Source organism: Triticum aestivum, chromosome 7A, assembly GCF_018294505.1.
Source record: "Triticum aestivum cultivar Chinese Spring chromosome 7A, IWGSC CS RefSeq v2.1, whole genome shotgun sequence".
Classification (NCBI taxonomy): domain Eukaryota; kingdom Viridiplantae; phylum Streptophyta; class Magnoliopsida; order Poales; family Poaceae; genus Triticum; species Triticum aestivum.
Genome location: NC_057812.1, coordinates 537,988,996 through 538,012,235, shown reverse-complemented (window position 1 = coordinate 538,012,235; position 23,240 = coordinate 537,988,996). Strand labels below are relative to the sequence as shown.

At 45.5% G+C, this 23,240-nt stretch overlaps 2 protein-coding genes across 2 annotated transcripts; one reads left to right on the top strand and one right to left on the bottom strand.

The window, feature by feature from the left end:
* Positions 1 to 8,346: 8,346 nt before the first annotated feature.
* Positions 8,347 to 10,279, top strand: LOC123151789 (uncharacterized protein DDB_G0286299). The gene is made up of 2 exons (XM_044571436.1): positions 8,347 to 8,993; positions 9,521 to 10,279. Exons 1-2 carry the CDS (start codon positions 8,438 to 8,440, stop codon positions 10,021 to 10,023), a joined length of 1,059 nt encoding a protein of 352 aa, XP_044427371.1. The 5' UTR covers positions 8,347 to 8,437; the 3' UTR covers positions 10,024 to 10,279.
* A 154-nt stretch (positions 10,280 to 10,433) lies between these two features.
* Positions 10,434 to 12,285, bottom strand: LOC123151790 (putative heat stress transcription factor A-6a). Its single transcript, XM_044571437.1, has 3 exons — positions 11,905 to 12,285; positions 10,852 to 11,817; positions 10,434 to 10,672 (listed from the first exon to the last, which is right to left on the bottom strand). The coding sequence occupies exons 1-2, from the start codon at positions 12,220 to 12,222 to the stop codon at positions 11,086 to 11,088; spliced, it is 1,050 nt and encodes a 349-aa protein (XP_044427372.1). The 5' UTR covers positions 12,223 to 12,285; the 3' UTR covers positions 10,434 to 10,672; positions 10,852 to 11,085.
* Positions 12,286 to 23,240: the final 10,955 nt, after the last annotated feature.

Genomic DNA, 23,240 nt, shown 5'->3' with positions numbered 1-23,240 from the left:
TGTGACACCTACACCAATTAGTGAGGAAGCTAATGATGATGATCATGAAACTTCAGAACAAGTTACTACTGAACCTCATAGATCAACCAGAGTAAGATCCGCACCAGAGTGGTACGGTAATCCTGTTCTGGAAGTCATGCTACTAGATCATGATGAACCTACGAACTATGACGAAGAGATGGTGAGCCCAGATTCCGCAAAATGGCTTGAAGCCATGAAATCTGAGATGGGATCCATGTATGAGAACAAAGTGTGGACTTTGGTTGACTTGCCCAATTGATCGGCAAGCAATTGAGAATAAATGGATCTTCAAGAAGAAGACTGACGCTGACGGTAATGTTACTGTCTACAAAGCTCGACTTGTCGCAAAAGGTTTTTCGACAAGTTCAAGGGATTGACTACGATGAGACCTTCTCACCCGTAGCGATGCTTAAGTCTGTCCGAATCATGTTAGCAATTGCCGCATTTTATGATTGTGAAATTTGGCAAATGGATGTCAAAACTGCATTCCTGAATGGATTTCTGGAAGAAGAGTTGTATATGATGCAACCAGAAGGTTTTATCGATCCAAAAGGAGCTAACAAAGTGTGCAAGCTCCAGCGATCCATTTATGGACTGGTGCAAGCACTTGATCGTTTAGTATGTTGCTATTGCTTTCTTCATGACTTATACATGTTCCTATGACTATGAGATTATGCAACTCACGTTTACCGGAGGAACACTTTGTGTGCTACCAAACGTCACAACGTAACTGGGTGATTATAAAGGAGCTCTACAGGTGTCTCCAAAGGTACATGTTGGGTTGGCGTATTTCGAGATTAGGATTTGTCACTCCGATTGTCGGAGAGGTATCTCTGGGCCCTCTCGGTAATGCACATCACATAAGCCTTGCAAGCATTGCAACTAATGAGTTAGTTGGGAGATGATGTATTACGGAACGAGTAAAGAGACTTGCCTGTAACGAGATTGAACTAGGTATTGAGATACCGACGATCGAATCTCGGGCAAGTAACATACCGATGACAAAGGGAACAACGTATGTTGTTATGCGGTCTGACCGATAAAGATCTTCATAGAATATGTAGGAGCCAATGTGAGCATCCAGATTCCGCTATTGGTTATTGACTGGAGACGTGTCTCGGTCATGTCTACACTGTTCTCGAACCCGTAGGGTCCGCACGCTTAAGGTTTCGATGACAGTTATATTATGAGTTTATGAGTTTTGATGTACCGAAGGAGTTCGGAGTCCCGGATGAGATCGGGGACATGACGAGGAGTCTCGAAATGGTCGAGACGTAAAGATCGATATATTAGACGACTATATTCGGACATCGGAAAGGTTCCGAGTGGTTCGGGTATTTTTCGGAGTACCGGGGAGTTACGGGAATACGGGGGAAGAAGTATATGGGCCTTATTGGGCTTTAGGGGGAGAGGAAGAGGCAGGCCGCGCACCCCCCCATTGACTAGTCCGAATTGGACTAGGGGGAGGGGCGGCGCCCCCTCCTTCCTTCTCTTCCCTCTTCCCCTTCCTTGTCTCCTACTCCTACTACTTGGAAGGACTCCTAGTTGGACTAGGAAAGGGGGAATCCTACTCCCGGTGAGAGTAGGACTCCCCTAGGGCGCGCCATAGAGAGGACCGGCCCTCCCCTCCTCCACTCCTTTATATACGGGGGCAGGGGGCACCCCATAGACACACAAGTTGATCTTCATGATCGTTCCTTAGCCGTGTGCGGTGCCCCCCTCCACCATATTCCACCTTGGTCATATTGTAGCGGTGCTTAGGCGAAGCCCTACGACGGTTGAACATCAAGATCATCACCACGCCGTCGTGCTGACAGAACTCCTCCCCGAAGCTTTGCTGGATCGGAGCCCGGGGTGCGTCATCGAGCGGAACGTGTGCCAAGAACTCGGAGGTGCCAGAGTAACGGTGCTTGGATCGGTTGGACCGGGAAGACGTACGACTACTTCCTCTACGTTGCGTCAACGCTTCCGCTTCGGTCTACGAGGGTATGTAGACAACACTCTCCCCTCTCGTTGCTATACATCACCATGATCTTGTGTGTGTGTAGGATTTTTTTTGAAATTACTACGTTCCCCAACACCAGCAGCCTCATGGTGGGAGAATTACACTGTCACCTACCCTATAGCCACTGTTACATGGGATCAGTTTCAGCAAGCTTTCCGTACATCCCATGTCTCAACCGGAGCTATGAGTATGAAGAAACGTGAGTTTCGCAACTTACGCCAGGGGAACCATATCGTGGCTCAATACGCGGATGAGTTTAGCAAGTTATCTCGCTATGCCCCTGACGATGTGGCCACAGATGCCGCAAAGCAGGAGAAGTTTATGGAAGGGCTGAATGATGAGATGAGCATGCAGTTGATGATGGCAACATTCAACAACTACCAGGAGTTGGTAGATAAGGCTCTTATGATTGAAGGGAAGCAGCAGCAGATTGAGAGCCGTAAGAGGAAGTATGGATAAGGAAGGTATAATTCAGGAGCTCAGCAGAAGCCCCGCCTAACCCTGAACTCGGGAGGACTTGTTCATAACCATGGAGGCCACACCCATAATGGAGGAAGTAACCATAATCATACTGGCCCAAGAAATGGGAATGGGAATAGAGCAAGCAACAATCAGAACCGCTCCAATCCAGCCACACCTGCGAAGAGAGACCTAAGCCATGTTACTTGTTTCAAGTGCGGGAAGACTGGACACTATGCCACGGAGTGCCCTAAAGCGAAGAATGGAAACGTCAATGGGAGCGCTGAAAAGAAGCCCAATCCATTCAACAAAGGACAAGTGAACCACGTTAACGTGGAGGAGGTTAAAGAGCAGCCAGACGCAGTTATTGGTAAGTTTTTGGTTAAGTCTTTTACCGCCCTTGTTCTTTTTGATACTGGTGCATCGCATTCATACATATCAAGGGAATTTGTGGATAAATTTAAACTACCAAACCCAAACTCTTAGGACCTATCTGTTAGTGAGTTCACCTGGAGCAGAGTATATGGCTATTCAATGGTGCGACCAGATACCCTTAACCATTGGTAGTCATGTTTTTCCGTCCGACCTAATAATCTTGGAGTCACAAGGATTGGATGTGATATTAGGCATGGACTGGATGTCAAAGTATGGAAGAAGCATTGACTGTGTTAGTAAATCAATTTGTCTCACCACCCCGGAGGGAAAAAGGATCAAGTATATAAATTCGCATGTGTCCCTCCCCGTGGAACAGAAAGAGATGTCCACAATACTCCGAGCAAACACTCGCTTCCCCCAAGTCCTTAGCTCGCCCGATAATCACATAGGTTGTTCGAGAAGTATACCTCGAAGACTCAAGTAATGGCGTGGCGGAAAAATGCTGAGTCCAACGCCGACAACCAACGACAAGTGAATCGCTGGAGAAGGTGAAAAGCGAGAGGGGAAGAGGCGAGTGGGAGAGAGTGTTGATGAGAGGGGGGGGGGGTAATGGTGCTCATCCGTGCGGTTGCCGCCATCAAATAACGATTGCAAACACTGATGTCGCGTCGCTCCCGTTAACCAAGATTTATGTGCCTCATCCAACAACCCACGGAGCGTTCATGTTGAAGCGGCTATGAGCTGACGTCAGTTCAATAGAGTTTAGGTTATGACAATACAGATGATCATGACTTTTGTGTGTGATTTGTGGTCGTATTAGGGCTTGAGTTATAATCTATGATTGTAATTTGTGGCCTGACGGGTATTTAGGGTTGACCCATGGTCTAATTATTTTTTAGGATAAGGCGATTTGATAACCTTGAATACTCTACAATAGATAACGGATAATCCACATAAGTCGAATATTATCGAAACCAAATCTGACGGATACCCTGTTCACCAAAATCCACATGCAAGTCCATATGTGATGAATTTATATAAGTGCATACCATCTTAAAAACATATGTGGATGTGAATTCAAAGCGAAAATTATACATATCATTTACATCCGTAGCCACCTCCCATCCAATTCCAAATGTCCAAACACCCAAATCCCCACTTTCATCGTCGACCAGACGGCGGGCACGATAAAACTGGAGCCCGAAGCAGGCGGGGGTAATAGAAGAGTGGTTTCCGTTTCTCTCTCTGGCAAGTCCCCCGGAGTTCGACCTCAGCCACAGTGACCTAGTTCTCGGTGAGCGCCTCTCTCTAAGATACCCTCCATTCCTTTATGTAAAGTGTTTTTTTTTTGAATGGTGACCAAGGCTTTAGCAAAACTGATATATTTAAGACAATCGTTATGTTTTATAAAATTCTGAATGGTGGTAATTTGCTTCCTAACGTCAACATTTTTCCGAAACAAGAAAAGCGTCCATCTGGATAATCATCTGCGGACATGCAGTTATGATTTATGAATACACTTCCTATCTCTTGACAGATTGAAGGCGATCGGTCCGAAGCAATGTTATTATTACACACATATATACAGCCAGAAGCCAAAACTCAAAACCATAGTAAGCCAGCCGCCTCAAGTAAGAAGAAGCTTGTTCGTCTTCAGACCATCCACGAAGCAGTCCACCGAAGGCGCAAACGCCCGAAGCCGGTGACGAACGGCGCCGCGGACGTGAGCGAGCACGCGGTCGCCCGTCCGATGGCCTCCGCCATTGCCGCGCACCTTGAAGGCCGCGGACAACTGCTGGATGTGCGCCGAGAAGAAGAAGGCCGTGAACAGCAGCATGCACGCCTTCAGTGCCGCCATCTTGGACAAGAGCTTGGAGCAATCGAGCTAGGATCGAGTTATATATAGTGAGTGAGTGAGTGACGGAGCACAAGCAAGGATCGAGTGGGCGGTTGACCGAAGGCGTGCTTTGTTTGATCGGGCCGGAAAAGTTGAGAGGCGATGGTGAATATGTCAAATCTGCTTATCTAACGTACTACGTTGCTGGACTTAGCCCGGCAGGATTGACTTGACTCGATCGACAGCGCTAACTTGTCAAACATTGCTGAAGAACTTGGACATGGTATTACCCTAGTAGTACGTGTACCAGTCAGTCATGCATGAATACGTTTACGTATCTCAGCTCTCAGGCCGTCAGGCGTCAGCCGTTTGCCCACCGGTATGCAATGCGTAGACAAGGCGAAAGCGTCGACTGATCTAGCTAGCTAGTCTCAAAAGTAGTGCTGATATGATATATGGCAACACATATATTTGATAATAATACAGAAAAGCCTAAATTTGTTTTTGTTCAAACTTAGGGCGTGTTTCACCCGCAAAAAATGATAATAGTAAGTTAAGGCATGTTTGGTTTATAGTCTAAGGTTGCCACACGCCCACACATAACTTTAGTCATGCCACGATATCTTAGCCATGTTCCCGCAAAAAAAAAAGAATCTTAGCCATGTACTATTTCGTTCATTGCCGCAATTGTAGCTTATCACACTTTTTTAGGAGTAGAGATGTATGTGTTGCTTCATACTCCCTCCATTCTAAATATAAAACCTTTTAGAGATTTCACTATGGGCTACATACGGATGTATATACATATATTTTAAGTGTATACATTCACTCAATTTGCTCCGTATGTAGTCCATAGTGAATTCTCTAAAAGGTATTATGTTTAGGAGCAGACAGGTATAAGATAAGCTAAGGTATGATTCTCACCGTCACAATACGTAGGAGTAGAGATGTATGTGTTCTACGTGTTGGTCATTTCGTTCGTCACACTTATTGACAGTGAGAATTTGCCTAAGGTTAGTTGTGGTAAAGTTAGTAATGAACCTAACATGCCCTTAGCTCTACAAGCACCTTTGGTGGATTTGCATGTTCAGTGGTAGGAATCTTGTAGCTGGAAACATCCCTTTTGAAAAATAAATCTATTTTCATTCTATTCTTCATCTTCATAGTTAAATCATTGAAACATGCATTAAACAAAAAAATGGAATTAGATATGTAAGCATAGTTTGGCAGCACGGTTTAGTTGAAGGGAAACCATATATAGTATGAGACTGTTTTTTTTTTCTAACCTAGGTGTAATGTGCCCCTTATTTGTACTGTCCAATACTGCATTGCGATCTGTGCCAACAAACTAACTTACTATAGAAAAAGTTCCTTTTTATTCTGAAATAAAAAATATGGGCTTCAAACTTTGCAGATTGACAAAACTTTTAGAAATACAATGAGCAAAAATTGTTTCAGATTTTTTGTTCCAAAAAATACAAAATATTTTTTATTATAAATATATTATTTAAGTATTTATGATATACACTAAAATTTTAAAGTTTTTCCACATATTGAGGTCTAATATTTTATTGATTTGAAGTTCATATGTTGTTTCATTTGGGGGAAGAAGTTCAAGCACAGATCACGAAGCAACATATAGATGGTTGGATAAGAGGGTGCAATGCACCCAAGTTTAGCCACGCCTTCCCCACTCGTAATAATCTAAGATCTCGATATTCAGGCAATGAGTATTTCTCTCATATATTATACTATTTAAAAAAGACACAAAGTTATGGTTCTGTCAACCATTCGTCCTTGTCCAATCTATTGTACCTACATTCTGCCCCCTCTGTCATACTTTTAAGTTTTTTCTTCCCATATCTGATTTTCTATCAGCTTTGCTTGAAAAATGCCACATCTTTTATTGGTTTGCCAAATCAAACCTTGTTTTTTTATAAGCCAATAAGTGCTTATATTACTAAATAAGTGTTAAAAAGCAATCTAATATAGACATGCAAATCACGGACTAACTTGCTAAAATATTTATGCCCCATTGCAATGCATATATAATTATTTATTTATTTCTAAAAACCATAGTTTGGTTTAGAAAAAAGTGATCGAGGGCTCTTTTTCAAATATGTTGAGGCTTCTTTTTCAAATAAATAAAAATAACGGCATTGAAGACACTATTGTTTATAAAAATACACTATTTATTGATTCCAAATCATGAAAGTATTTACAACCGTGGTTCTAAAAAGCCCACGGTATTCTTCTAAAACTTCAAAAAAAGAAGCCACCAAACGTATCCTAAATTGTAATCTTAGTATCTTACCACATCTAATTAGATTAAAACATTCTTATATGAATTTGTACTAATGCACCAAGAATATTAATCTGTAATGTTAAATAGAGAATCTAACCAATCTAGTGAACTTTAATTTCAGATTTACCACCAACACGACGTGCAAATGTAATGAAGTTCCAGCAAAAAAAAGTACTACTCCCTTTGTAAACAAATGTAAGACGTTTTAGGAGCATTTTTTAAAAAAAAGATTAAAAAATGAAAATATAAATGTACTAATTTTTTTAGACAAATATAAATGTACTAATTTTTTTGAGAGGAAAGCTAAGCTTTATTGATGATAATCCACATGGAGTGGGATACAATTTCGATCGCGGGGATTAGCCAACCAGACGTGGTGTCCCAGACCGAGGGAAAGAGAGTGCTTAGCTAAACTGTGGGCCTCGCCATTAACGGCTCACCCTTCAAAAATAAAACTACATCTAAAACTAGTAGCTCGAAGTTTTATCTTTGTAACGATGGATCCATAAGGACCTTGATTTCCTTTTCGTATATCTTCCACAACCTGTTTGCAGTCCGAAGAGATTACGAAGTTTTGAACTAGCAAATCTTCCGCAAGGGCCATTGCTTCCCTGCACGCAATTGCTTCAAGGGTGGCGGGATCTAGTTGTCCATCAATCACCAGTGAGGAGCTCCCAAGGTAGTTGACCTGTTCATCACGGCACGCAGCCGCGGCCGAAGGGGCCTTTGGCCTTGCATGTACCTGGCGAACTTCCGGCGGGGGGGGGGGGGGGGGGCTGGCTGCAAAAATGTCGGCTTTCTCTCCTGAAGCATATCCAATTCCGCTATAAATCGCTAGATGAACAGGTGGGTGAACAGAGGACTTTGTGTGATACCTTCATGAATGAAATTTCCGGCGTGCAACCCAAATAGCCCAGAGTGTGACTCCATTCTCACAAATTCCACATGAGAAAACGCATCCATGAGCGCAAAGATCCAGTGTTTTGCCCTCGGCTCCGTGCTAGTGATCATCCGGTCTACTATGTCTCCTTTATCTAGCGCCCATATACATCTCGCCATTGAGCACTCTAGGAGCGAGTGTCTCCAGGAATATGGCGGTCGATATAATTTTTTTTAGTAAATGGCAGTCGATATAAATGTACTAATTTTTTTGAGACAAATTCGGTGTTTTGATCTTCTGGAAGGGCCTGCGTGCAGAGACCACCGGCCCGGGCCACGTGAACAAAACCTAAGCAGGCCTTATTTGTTCCCTTTTGCTATTATTATCCAAGCAGGCCCCTGGTCTACCCACGTAGCACAAAGCCTAAAAGGCCCAGATCTCGGCACCGCCTCCCGAAAAGACGACCCCGCCGGCACTCTCCCTCCATTCTTCGCAGTCGTCGCCTCCCACTCCAAAGTTCCAAATCCCCCACCTCCTCACCGCGAACCGGGCGCGATGGAGCTGGAGCTCGAAGCAGGCGGCGGCGGAAGAGTGGTTCCCCTCTCCAGCGAGTCCCCGGCGGCCGACCTCGGCCGCGGCGACCAGGCTCCGGCAGACCTCAACGTGTCGCGCCGCCACGTGTCGCTCCGCCTCGTGGGCGGCGGAGAGCCTAGGGTCGCCTTCGACGTCGTGGGGAGGAACCCCGTGCTCGTCCGCTCGTCGTTCGGCGGAGACAAGGTGTACCGCCGCGGCGAGGCGGGCGAGCTCCGGGCCGGGGACGGGCTGTCTCTGTCGCTCTCGGCGCCGTCGTTCTGGACGGTGCGGAGGACGGGCGGGGAGGGGGAGGCCGGTGCGGGTGAGGAGGCGGAGGTGGACACCGCGGTGCTGGACGCGGTGGCGAGGCGGGAGAAGCGGACGCGGGAGAGGAAGGAGAGGGAAAGGGAGAGGCGAGCAGCGGAGGAGGCTACGGAGGGGACGAAGGAGGAGGTTATGGCGGCGTCCGGTGATGACGAGTTGGATGAGGAAGTAGAGGATCTCAAAATTGATCTTGAAAGCATCGACCCCGTTCAAGGTGAGCTTGGGTTTGGTTGTTCTTCCTTTCAGAGAGAGAATGCAATCTCGGTGCCGGGAAATTTGTTGGTAGCAATGTTGCAGAGAGAAATTGTTATGGCATTCGGGTCTGGTTACATTGGAGTAGATTGCATTACTGCATTGCCTGTTTTCTAACTCTGCCTCTTATGGTTAGGATGTGTTAGTTATTGGTTAATGATAGTACATGTTTAACGGCTGCTAATTTCTGTGTACATTATGTTCATTTGAAATGGCAGAAGCCAGGAAAAATAATTGCTATACATTAGGAATTGATTGGGTTCGTTGTAATTTACGATTCGGCCGAGTCTGCTTCATACATGCTATTGTTCTTTAAGTTATGAGCTAAAAAAATTCATTCCTGATGTTGAAATAAGTTGTTCGTTCTTTTCTTAAATCTAAAGCTATATAGGTAATTAAGTTGATGCTCCCGTATTACCAGAAGTTCTTTCTGCTTTTACACTTTGCCTTTTCCGTGTCAGTGACTAAGGAGTATAATTTTGGCTGCAGAGTTTGGGTTTTTGTCGATGGGTCATGAATTTGACAATTACCCTAAGGGCAGAATTCGCCCTCCGAAGGATTGGAACTGGTTCCTAGAGGAAATAACGAAGGGCAGCGATGATGAAGATGATGACGATGTCAGTAACACGGGACGTAAATCAAGGGGTCGTAGTGGTGCGAACAAGAAGAAAAAGAGAGGGGGTGAAGATGATGATGAGTGGACTGATCAGAGCGAGGATGGAAAAGACTCCCTGCTAACAGGCTCTAGCATGAAGAGACCAAAAAAGTATGTAACAAGATCGAAAGACCCCAAAAAACCTCGCAAGGAGAGCTCTAAAACAGAAAATGAGGATACCGCGGACGAACAGGATGAGACAGATGAAGATGATGAAGATGATGAAGCAGATGAGACACTGGGAGGTTTTATAGTCGGAGAAGAGGATGAGCCTATGGAAGAGCTGAGTGAGGAAGAAGAGGAAGATGAATTCGATGATGAAGACGAAGACGACTGAAATTTTGTGCTTTCATGTCAAGGTGTGATGAATTTGATGATGAAGACGGCGATGACCGATAACACTGTCGATAAAGCTCTGGTACTCTCATATGAAGATGTAATGTTAGTGTTAACAAGTAGCATCGTCACGTACTGAAATGTACATATTGTGTGTTTTTCTGCTGCTGTTTCGAAACTGTTGTGGAAGTGCTCATTCGGCTGTTGTTATATCCAGTTACTTTTGTTTGCTCAAGTTATGCATTTTTCCTAGTTCATCTCTCAGTACAGATGCGTTGATTTTCGTCTAATATTTGCATTGGGTTAGTGCTTGCTGATGCAGATAATATTTCTAAGCTTCTACCGAACGGCAACCTGTGACGAAATCAAGACGATTTTCCATGTAAAAGAAGTCAGTGAGCATGCTGAAGAAACAAAGCAACATGTTTAGTCCATATTAGTTATCCATGTTCATGAGCTGAAACCATTACTGATCAATGAAATTGACTTCTTTTTTGAGGGATCAACGAAACAGACTTGAAATGGAGTAGTCCATTTGTCATTGATCAATGAAATAGACTTCTTTTTGGGGGATCAACGAAATAGACTTGAAATGGAGTAGTCCTGAAAGCACCATTTTTCTGTCTGCAATTCTGCAACCTTCCCAGTTCCTACAAATCAAAAGACACATCATGCATCATCACAGCCTTTTAATGTGAGGATCACCATCCCAGATTGGTAATCGAACGCTGAAGAAACAAATTAGAATGGAGTTTTAAAAAGTTTATGTATTCGGAGAGAAAATCGTCAGCCCAAATACAAGTAATGAATATGGATGCATCGGCGGTACCTAGGCATCTGAACTTCCGGAGCGTACTGACTGTCGCTCCCTTCCACACCTTGCATCCCCACAGACTCCATCATCCGGATCCTGCACGAACACACGCAGAATCCGAATTAGCAACGACAAGCACACATATGGTAATAATCATAATCAAACTGCAAAGCTACTATGCCCTGCTGCTAGCTACTAATAATGATACTAGTGAATTGTGCCGAGCTGAGCTGATGAGGCGATCAAGATTCAACAACTGGGCGGGCCGGCAAAGGAGTCTATCTGCTGCATCAGGTCCTGCACCTCCTCCTCGCCGAACTCCCACGGCTCCATGTCCCCCGCGGCGGCCACGAGCTCCTCCACCTCCACGTCTATCTCCGCCTGCCCCTCCTCGAGCAGCTCGTACCAGATCATGTCCGTCGTGACGCCGCTCCGGGTCGGCGCGGCCGCTTCCTCGACGACGCCGGCCGCCAGTGCCAGCTCCTCGAATGTGAACCCGTCCTCCGCGGGCGGCGGCGAAGAGTTGGCGTTGAGAAGCCGCCGCTTCTTCTTGCCGTCGATGACGGACGCCGGAGCCGCCGCGCTGAGGCCGTTGCGGCGCGCCAGGTTGGCCAGGAAGGCCGGGCTCCTGACGGCGCGCGCGAGGAAGGCCTTGCACTGCTCCTGCCGCCGCTCCGTGCCCTCCACGCGGCGCTCCATGTCGAGCAGCGTCGCGCGCGCCTCCTCCTGCTGCCGCTTGAGCCCGGCCAGCTCCCGCTTCAGCGCCTCCCGGTCCCGCCGCAGCCGCTCCAGCTCCCCCTCCACTGGGCCGAAGCCGCCGGCGCCCTCCGCGCACGACGACGACGGCGACAATGCCGCAGCGGGACGGCGGCCGGTGTCGGCGCCGCGGCGGCGACGGATGCCGGCGAGGAGGTGGCGCTGCCCGCCGAGGAAGCCCGTGTTGGCGAACTCCCACCTGTCCGGGTTCACCTTACGGAATCTCTGCAACAATCGCACCACATTCATCAGCAAAGGAAGGAAAACAGCGATCGATCAGCAAAAGAATGGAACCGCCGCAGACGCACTTACGTAGGTGTTGAGCTGCCGGAGGAAGCTGGAGAAGTTGGCGTGCTTGAAGTGCAGCGGGAGGAGGCGGGCGGCGAAGGCGTGGGGATCCCACACCACGAAGCTGTTCCGCGCCGCGCCCCACGACACCACCGCGTCCGTCGCCGGGTCCTCCACCATGTCGAACGTCTTGGCCAGGAACGGCGGCACCGCCGCGGGCGCCGACAGGTCCAGCGGCGTCGGCGCCAGGCAGCAGCCCGCGTCGCCGTCGTCGTCGTCCAGCACCACCATCTCGGGCTCCTCCTGCTTGACGTCCACGGTCACGGCGGCGGCGGAGTCCATCTGGTTCTGACCGAAGTGCAGCCCGTGCAAGTGTTCGTTTGGTTGGCCGCTCGTGAGTGAGTGATGTCTGCTTTGGCGGGAGCGGAGTGTGGGGGTTGTGGAGTATTTATAGGAGTGGGATGGAACATTCTGGAAAGTACCAGAGAGAGGGGATGAATTGTGTGTCTATTGGCGGATATTTTCTTTGGAAGTTTCTCAGGGCCGCTAGAGCTCACTCGTGAGTTGGCTTTATGTCGCGCGGCCCGCAGGTAGATTTTTGGTGAATGTCGGGACTGCCCGGAAGAATCGGCCATGTTCCGAGCTTGGGCTGGGCTCGGCCCGAAGCCGAACATGCCTCAGGCCCAGATATATCATACCTTGTTGAAGTTTTACTGTCAAATGAATGTTTTTCTTGCCTAAAAAAACCATCAAATGATTTTTATATTAACATGCGGTATACCGAACATACAAAGAAAGACCCCTTCTTTGGATATATCACACAACCGGCTCGTCAAATTTAGCATCCACAACTCGCGATTGGGTGAATCTTTGAGGATGCCCGGTCTTTGGGTACGGGTTTGTCTACGTTGGCTCACCAGGGTCTTCCTTTCTTTAATGTCCTAAGTCACATGAACATGGCGACTACCTCCCAATGCCCGATGTGTGGCAGGCCAGACTCTCGACGCCACGCTCTTATTGAATGTCCTATGACTCGGTGCGTCTGGGCACTGCCCACAAATGATATGGTGGAAAGTATGATCACAAATATTGAACCACAAGCAAAGCAATGAATTTTTACCATGTAATCTTCACTATACATGAAGAGTTTACTGAGACGGTCCTGACAGTCTGGTCCATATGATATGCTCGTCTGAATGCCATCTATGAGCTTGAATTTCAGCGTCCTCAATCCACACACGTTTTATTCAGAATTTTCTTTCGGACCTTCGATCATTATCCGAAGAGAAACAAGGATTGTATCGCATGTGCCAACCACTTGCCGAAAACCATGGACCCGGTCACTCCCAGGCATCTCGAAGCTTAATGTTAATGGGGCGGTGGGGAGGCATGCAAAGAGAGGAGCGGTGGTAGTAATTTGTAGAGACGAGCACGACCATCAATTTGAACATGGGCACGATTTTTATCCATTTTTTGGGGATGGGTATAGAGAATGTCTTTATGGATGTGGATTTTGAAATTGTTCAACCTGAGTTGAATCCGACCCATTGCTACCTTTAATCTTGGCTCACACCCACCTTGACTGTCTTCCCAATCTCATCACCAATTACCTCCCCATTTGATCTACTCATCATCCCTAGTGGCATCTTCACGACGCGCGCCCGAACTGGGATCAGGCTAAACTTGTACTCCACCAGTATGTTTGTCGGATCAAAATCTTCCATTATGGTTAACTCCTTACCAACCATTCATGGGCCTTCTTCCACTGCCTTCCTTTTCCCAGATGCTCGTGGGAAAGTAAACAACAAGATATTCCCTTAAGCGAACTGAAGGAAATATGCCCTAGAGGCAATAATAAAGTTGTTATTTATATTTCCTTATATCATGATAAATGTTTATTATTCATGCTAGAATTGTATTAACTAGAAACTTAGTACATGTGTATATATATAGACAAACAGTGTCCCTAGTATGCCTCTACTTAACTAGCTTGTTAATTAAAGATGGTTAAGTTTCCTAGCCATAGACATGTGTTGTCATTTGATGAACGGGATCACATCATTAGAGAATGATGTGATGGACAAGACCCCTCCATTATCTTAACATAATGATCATTTAGTTTTTCTGCTATTGCTTTCTTCATGACTTATACATGTTCCTCAGACTATGAGATTATGCAACTCCCGAATACCGTAGAAACACCTTGTGTGCTATCAAACGTCACAACGTAACTAGGTGATTATAAAGATGCTCTACAGGTGTCTCCAATGATGTTTGTTGAGTTATCATAGATCGAGATTAGGATTTGTCACTCCGTGTATCGGAGAGGTATCTTTGGGCCCTCTCGGTAATGCACATCACTATGAGCCTCACAAGCAATGTGACCAATGAGTTAGTCATGGGATGATGCATTATGGAACGAGTAAAGAGACTTGCCGATGACGATATTGAACTAGGTATGATGATACCGACAATCGAATCCCGGGCATGTAACATATCGATGACAAAGGGAACAACGTATGTTGTTATGCGGTTTGACCGATAAAGATCTTCGTAGAATATGTAGGAGCCAATATGAGCATCCAGGTTCCGCTATTGGTTATTGGCCAGAGATATGTCTTGGTCATGTCTACATAGTTTTCGAACCCGTAGGGTCCGCACGCTTAACGTTCGATGACGATTTGTATTACGAGTTTTGTGTTTTGATGAACCAAAGTTTGTTCGGAGTCCCAGATGAGATCACAGACATGACGAGGAGTCTCAAAATGGTCGAGACATAAAGATTCATATATTGGAAGGCTACATTCGGACACCAGAATGGTTTGGGTCGTTTCGGATAAGTTTCGGAGTACCGGGGGTTACCGGACCCTCCCCCCCGGGAGGTTAATGGGCCACCATGGGCCTTAGTGGAGAAGAGAGAGGGTCAGCCAGAGGTGGCGCCCCCCTTGCCCAGTCCGAATTGGACAAGGGGAGGGGCGGCGCCCCCTCCTTCCTTCTCTTCTCTTCGTCCTTCCCTTCTTCTTCTACTTGGACTAGGAAAGGGGGGGGGGACCGAATCCTACTTGGACCGAGAGTCCAAGTAGGACCCCCCCATGGCGCGCCCCCCTAGGGCCGGCCACCTCTCCTCCCCCCTTTATATACGTGGGAGGGGGGCACCCCAAAGTCACACCAAGTCTTCTCTTAGCCGGGTGCGGTGCCCCCCTCCACAGTTACACACCTCGGTCATATCGTCGTAGTGCTTAGGCGAAGCCCTGCGCCGGTAACTTCATCATCACCGTCATCACGATGTTGTGCTGACGAAACTCTCCCTCGGACTCAACTAGATCAAGAGCTCAAGGGATGTCATCTAGCTGAACGTGTGCTGAACGCGGAGGTGCCGTACGTTCGGTACTTGGATCAGTTGGATCACGAAGACGTTCGACTACATCAACCGCGTTACTAAACGCTTCCGCTTTCGGTCTACGAGGGTACGTGGAAACACTTTCCCCGCTCATTGCTATGCTTCTCCTAAATAGATCTTGCGTGATCGTAGGTAAATATTTTGAAATACTACGTTCCCCAACAGTGCCATCCGAGCTAGGTCTATGCATAGATGTTATATGCACGAGTAGAACACAATGAGTTGTGGGCGATAATAGTCATACTGCTTACCAACAACGTCTTACTTTGATTCAGCGGTATTGTTGGACGAAGCGGCCCGGACCGACATTACATGACCATGTTCATGAGACTGGTTCTACCGACGTGCTTCGCACACAGGTGGCTAGCGGGTGTCTATTTCTCCAGCTTTAGTTGAATCGAGTTTGACTACGCCCGGTCCTTGTTGAAGGCTAAAACAACACACTTGACGAAAAATCGTTGTGGTTTTGATGCATAGGTAAGAACGGTTCTTGCTAGAAGCCCGTAGCAGCACCGTAAAACTTGCAACAACAAAGTAGAGGACATCTAACTTGTTTTTGTTGGGCATGTTGTGATGTGATATGGTCAAGACGTGATGATATATAAATTGTTGTATGAGATGATCATGTTTTGTAACAGTTATCGGCAACTGGCAGGAGCCATATGGTTGTCTCTTTATTGTATGAAATGCAGTCGACATGTAATTGCTTTACTTTATCACTAAGCGGTAGCGATAGTCGGAGAAGCAATAGTTGGCGAGACGACAACAATGCTACGATGGAGATCAAGGTGTCAAGCCGGTGACGATGGTGATCATGACGGTGCTTTGGAGATGGAGATCAAAGGCACAAGATGATGATGGCCATATCATATCACTTATTTTGATTGCATATGATGTTTATCTTTTATGCATCTTATTTTGCTTAGTACGGCGGTAGCATTATAAGATGATCTCTCACTAAATTTCAAGGTACAAGTGTTCTCCCTGAGTATGCATCGTTGCTACAGTTTGTCGTGCCGAGACATCACGTGATGATCGGGTGTGATAGGCTCTATGTTCACATACAACGGGTGCAAGCCAGTTTTGCACAAGCAAAATACTCAAGTTAAAATTGACGAGCCTAGCATATGCAGATATGGCCTCGGAACACTGAGACCGAAAGATCGAGCGTGAGTCATATAGTAGATATGATCAACATAGTGATGTTCACCATTGAAAACTTGATGCGGAGCATCCTATGGACATCATCATGTCAAGAGTCCATTTGGAAAGTGACACGTGCCACATCTACTTCATACATACAAAGGTGAATCATCTCCTTTACACGTGTCCACTTGTACCTTTCGAGGATGGTATACTACTTGACCCCTCTCTCGTGTGCATACATAGGTGTGAGCGGAGCTACACATTCATCGAGGAGGAGTCCAAGAAGAAGAGAACATCTACACCATCCAAGAGGGAAGCCTGGAAGCGGAGAAGGAAGCGACAAGAAGAAGGCAGCGGCTCCCAGGCAACCCCGTGCGCACGGGCCCCTCCGACCCCGTGCCCACAGGCCTCCCATGCTAGCGGTCCTGAAGCCCTCGTGCCCACAGGGTTCCGTTGGGCCCGTGGACACGATACACGCCCGTGCGCACGGGGGCTTCAGGACCGCCAACCTGGGAGGCCCGTGGGGCACGGGGTCGAAGGGCCCGTGCGCACGGGGTTTCCTAGGAGCCGCTGCCTTCTTCTTGGCGCTTCCTTCTCCGCTTCCAGGCTTCCCTCTTGGATAGTGTAGATGTTCTCTTCTTCTTGGACTCCTCCTCGATGAATGTGTAGCTCCGCTCAGACCTATGTATGCACACGAGAGAGGGGTCAAGTAGTATACCATCCTCGAAAGGTACAAGTGGACACATGTAAAGGAGATGATTCACCTTTGTATGTATGAAGTAGATGTGGCACGTGTCACTTTCCAAATGGAATCTTGACATGGTGATGTCCATAGGATGCTCCGCATCAAAACTTCTCCATCTCACGTGATGATCGGACATGCTTTAGTTGATATGGATCACGTGATCATTTGGATGACTAGAGGGATGTCTATCTAAGTGGGAGTTCTTAAGTAATATGATTAATTGAACTTTAATTTATCATGAACTTAGTACCTGATAGTATTTTGCATGTCTATGTTGTTGTAGATAAATGGCATGTGATACTGTTCCTTTGTATTTTAATGCGTTCCTAGAGAGAGCTAAGTTGAAAGATGATGGTAACAACTACACGGACTGGGTCCGTAACTTGAGGATTATCCTCATTGCTGCACAGAAGAATTACGTCCTGGAAGCACCGCTAGGTGCAAAGCCCGCTGCAGGAGCAACTCCAGATGTTATGAACGTCCGGCAGAGCAAAGCTGATGACTACTTGATAGTTTAGTGTGCCTTGCTTTATGGCTTAGAATCGGGACTTCAACGACGATTTGAACGTCATGGAGCATATGAGATGTTTCGGAAGTTGAAGTTAATATTTCAAGCAAATGCCTGGATTGAGAGATATGAAGTATCCAATAAGTTCTACAACTAAAAAATGGAGGAGAATAGTTCTGTCAGTGAACATATACTCAGAATGTCTGGGTACCACAACCACTTGACTCAACTGGGAGTTAATCTTCCTGATGATAGTGTCATTAACAGAGTTCTTCAATCACCGCCACCAAGCTACAAAAGCTTCGTGATGAACTATAATATGCAAGTGATGTATAAGACAATTCCCGAGCTCTTCGCAATGCTAAAGGCTGCGGAGGTAGAAATCACGAAGGAGCATCAAGTGTTGATGGTCAACAAGACCACTAGTTTCAAGAAGAAGGGCAAAGGGAAGAATGGAAACTTCAAGAAGAACGGCAAGCAAGTTGCTGCTCAAGTGAAGAACCCCAAGTCTGGACCTAAGCCCGAGACTGAGTGCTTCTACCGCAAAGGGACTGGTCACGGGAAGCGGAACTGACCCAAGTATTTGGCGGATAAGAAGGATGGCAAAGTGAAAGGTATATTTGATATACATGTTATTGATGTGTACCTTACTAATGCTCGTAGTAGCGCCTGGGTATTTGATACTGGTTCTGTTGCTCATATTTGCAACTCGAAATAGGGGCTGCGGATTAAATGAAGATTGGCTAATGACGAGGTGACAATGCGCGTGGGAAATGGTTCCAAAGTCGATGTGATCGCCGTCGGCACGCTACCTCTACATCTACCTTCGGTATTAGTTTTAGACCCGAATAATTGTTATTTGGTGCCAGTGTTAACCATGAACATTATATCTGGATCTTGTTTGATGCGAGCCGATTATTCATTTAAATCAGAGAATAATGGTTGTTCTATTTATATGAGTAATATCTTTTATGGTCATGCACCCTTGATGAGTGGTCTATTTTTGTCGAATCACGATAGTAGTGATACACATATTCATAGTATTGAAGCCAAAAGATACAAGTTTAATAATGATAGTGCAACTTATTTGTGGCACTGCCGTTTAGGTCATATTGGTGTAAAGCACATGAAGAAACTCCATGCTGATGGGATTTTGGAATCACTTGATGCTTGCGAACCATGCCTCATGGGCAAGATGACTAAGACTTCGTTCTCCGGAACAATGGAGCGAGCAACAGACTTATTGGAAATAATACATACTGATGTATGCGGCCCGATGAGTGTTGATGCTCATGGCGGGTACCGTTATTTTCTGACCTTCACAGATGATTTGAGCAGATATGGGTGTATCTACTTAATGAAACATAAGTCTGAAACATTTGAAAAGTTCAAAGAATTTTAGAGTGAAGTGGAAAATCATCGTAACAAGAAAATAAAGTTTCTATGATCTGATCATGGAGGTGAATATTTGAGTTATGAGTTTGGTCTTCATTTGAAACAATGTGGAATAGTTTCGCAACTCACGCCACCTGGAACACCACAGCGTAATGGTGTGTCCGAATGTCGTAACCGCACTTTATTAGATATGGTGCAATCTATGATGTCTCTTACTGATTTACCGCTATCATTTTGGGGTTATGCTTTAGAGACGGCTGCATTCACGTTAAATAGGGCAACATCGAAATCCGTTGAGACGACACCATATGAACTATGGCTTGGCAAGAAACCCAAGTTGCCGTTTCTTAAAGTTTGGGGCTGCGATGCTTATGTGAAAAAGCTTCAACCTGATAAGCTCGAACCCAAACTGGAGAAATATGTCTTCATAGGATACCCAAAGGAGATTGTTGGGTACACCTTCTATCACAGATCTGAAGGCAAGATATTCGTTGCTAAGAATGGATCCTTTATAGAGAAGGAGTTTCTCTCGAAAGAAGTGAGTGGGAGGAAAGTAGAACTTGATGAGGTAACTGTACCTTCACCCTTATTGGAAAGTAGTTCATCACAGAAATCAGTTTTGGTGATTCTTACACCAATTAGTGAGGAAGCTAATGATGATGATCATGAAACTTCTGATCGAGTTACTATCGAACCTCGTAGGTCAACCAGAGTAAGATCCGCACCAGAGTGGTACGGTAATCTTGTTCTAGAGGTCATGTTACTTGACTGTGACGTACCTACGAACTATGAGGAAGCGATGATGAGCCCAGATTCCGCAAAATGGCTTGAGGCCATGAAATCTGAGATGGGATCCATGTATGAGAACAAATTATGGACTTTGGTTGACTTGCCCGATGATCGGCAAGCAATAGAGAATAAATGGATCTTCAAGAAGAAGACTGACACTTACGGTAATGTTACTGTCTACAAAGCTCGACTTGTTCCGAAAGGTTTTCGACAAGTTCAAGGAGTTGACAAGTTCATAGGATGCTTAAGTCTGTCCGAATCATGTTAGCAATTGCCGCATTTTATGATTATGAAATTTGGAAAATGGATGTCAAAATTGCATTCCTTAATGGATATCTTAAAGAAGAGTTGTATATGATGCAACCAGAAGGTTTTGTCGATCCAAAAGGTGCTAACAAAGTGTGCAAGCTCCAGAGATTCATTTATGGACTGGTGCAAGCCTCGCGGAGTTAGAATATAGGCTTTGATAGTGTGATTAAAGCATATGGTTTTATACAGACTTTTGGAGAAGCCTGTATTTACAAGAAAGTGAGTGGGAGCTCTGTAGCATTTCTGATATTATATGTGGATGACATATTGTTGATCAGAAATGATACTGAATTTTTGAATGGCATAAAAGGATACTTGAATAAGAATTTTTCAATTAAAGACCTCGGTGAAGCTGCTTATATATTGGGCATCAAGATCTATAGAGATAGATCAATACGCTTAATAGGACTTTCACAAAGCACATACCTTGATAAAGTTTTGAAGAAGTTCAAAATGGAACAGTCAAAGAAAGGGCTCTTGCCTGTGTTACAAGGTGTGAAGTTGAGTCATACTCAATGCCCGACCACTGCAGAAGATAGAGAGAAAATGAAAGTCATTCCCTATGCCTCAGCCATAGGTTATCTCATGTATGCAATGCTGTGTACCAGACCTGATGTGTGCCTTGCTATTAGTTTAGTAGGGAGGTACCAAAGTAATCCAGGAGTGGATCACTGGACAGCAGTCAAGAACATCCTGAAATACCTGAAAAGGACTAAGGATATGTTTCTTGTTCATGGAGGTGACAAAGAGCTCGTCATAAACGGTTATTTCGATGCAAGCTTTGACAATGATCCGGATGACTCTATGTTTTTCCGGACATTTTGATATCTTATATGCATTTTTCTGAGTTAGTATGAATTCATTATGAAGTTTTCAAAGTTACGGTCAAATAGTCAAAGGGCAAAAACATAAGAAGAGCAAACGAGCTCGGGCAGAAACGAGGGTTTTTTGAATTTAGGGGCAAAACACACGGGTGTGACACAACTAGGGGATCAAATGTAATTGTCCCTTATATTAAATGGTGGAGCTGTCAGTTGTTGTAGTTCCAAGAAGAGCGTCGTGGCGGGATCTACGTGTGAAGCGGAGTACATAGCTGCTTCAGAAGCTACAAATGAAGGAGTCAGGATGAAGGAGTTCATATCCGATCTAGGTGTAATACCTAGTGCATAGGGTCCAATGAAAATCTTTTGTGACAATACTGGTGCAATTGCCTTGGCAAAGGAATCCAGATTTCACAAGAGAACCAAGCACATCAAGAGACGCTTTAATTCCATCCACGACCAAGTCAAGGAGGGAGACATAGAGATTTGCAAGATACATACGGATCGGAATGTTGCATACCCATTGACTAAGCCTATCTCACAAGCAAAACATGATCAACACCAAGACTCCATGGGTGTTAGAATCATTACTATGTAATCTAGATTATTGACTCTAGTGCAAGTGGGAGACTGAAGGAAATATGCCCTAGAGGCAATAATAAAGTTGTTATTTATATTTCCTTATATCATGATAAATGTTTATTATTCATGCTAGAATTGTATTAACCGGAAACTTAGTACATGTGTGGATACATAGACAAACAGAGTGTCCCTAGTATGCCTCTACTTAACTAGCTCGTTAATCAAAGATGGTTAAGTTTCCTAGCCATAGACATGTGTTGTCATTTTATGAACGGGATCACATCATTAGAGAATGATGTGATGTACAAGAACCATCTGTTAACTTAGCATAACGATCATTTAGTTTTTCTGCTATTGCTTTCTTCATGACTTATACATGTTCCTCAGACTATGAGATTATGCAACTCCCGAATACCGAAGGAACACCTTGTGTGCTATCAAACATCACAAAGTAACTGGTGATTATAAAGATGCCATATGAGTGTCTTCGGTGGTGTTTGTTGAGTTGGCATAGATCGAGATTAGGATTTGTCACTCAGTGTATTGGAGAGGTATCTCTGGACCCTCTCGGTAATGCACATCACTATGAGCCTTGCAAGCAATGTGACTAATGAGTTAGTCATGGGATGATGCATTACGGAACAACTAAAGAGACTTGTCGGTGACGAGATTGAACTAGGTATGATGATACCGACGATCGAATCTCGAGCAAGTGACATAGTGATGACAAAGGAACAACGTATGTTGTTATGCGGTTTGACCGATAAAGATCTTCGTAGAATATGTAGGAGCCAATATGAGCATCCAGGTTCTGCTATTGGTTATTGACCGAAGATATGTCTCGGTCATGTCTACATAGTTCTCGAACCCGTAGGGACTGCACGCTTAACGTTCGATGATGATTTGTATTACGAGTTTCGTGTTTTGATGAACTGAAGTTTGTTCGGAGTACCGGATGAGATCACGGACATGACGAGGAGTCTCAAAATGGTCGAGACATAAAGATTCATATATGATACGTCTCCAACGTATCTATAATTTTTGATTGCTCCATGCTATATTATCTACTGTTTTGAATGTTTATGGGCTTTATTATACACTTTTATATCATTTTGGGACTAACCTATTAACCCAGAGCCTAGTGCAGGTTTCTGTTTTTTACCCTGTTTTAGGGTTTCAAAGAAAAGGAAAATCAAACGGAGTCCAATTGACCTGAAACTTCACGGAACTCTTTTTTGGAAGGAAAGAAGCCCAGAAGACTTGGAGTGCATGTCGGGGGATCTGCGAGGAGGCCACGAGGCAGGGGGTGCGCCCACCCCCCTGGGTGCGCCCTCCACCCTCATGGGCCCCTCGTGCCCCCCTGACGTACTTCTTTCGCCTATATATCTCCATATACCCTAAAACTTCCGGGGAGCACAATAGATCGGGAGTTCCGCCGCCAGAAGCCTCCGTAGCCACCGGAAGTCAATCTAGACCCATTCCGGCACCCTGCCGGAGGGAGAATCCCTCTCTGATAGACATCTTCATCATACTGGTGCTCTCCATGACGAGGAGGGAGTAGTCCACCCTCGGGGCTGAGGGTATGTACCAGTACCTATGTGTTTGATCTCTCTCTCTCTCTCTCGTGTTCTTGTTTTGGCACGATCTTGATGTATCGCGAGCTTT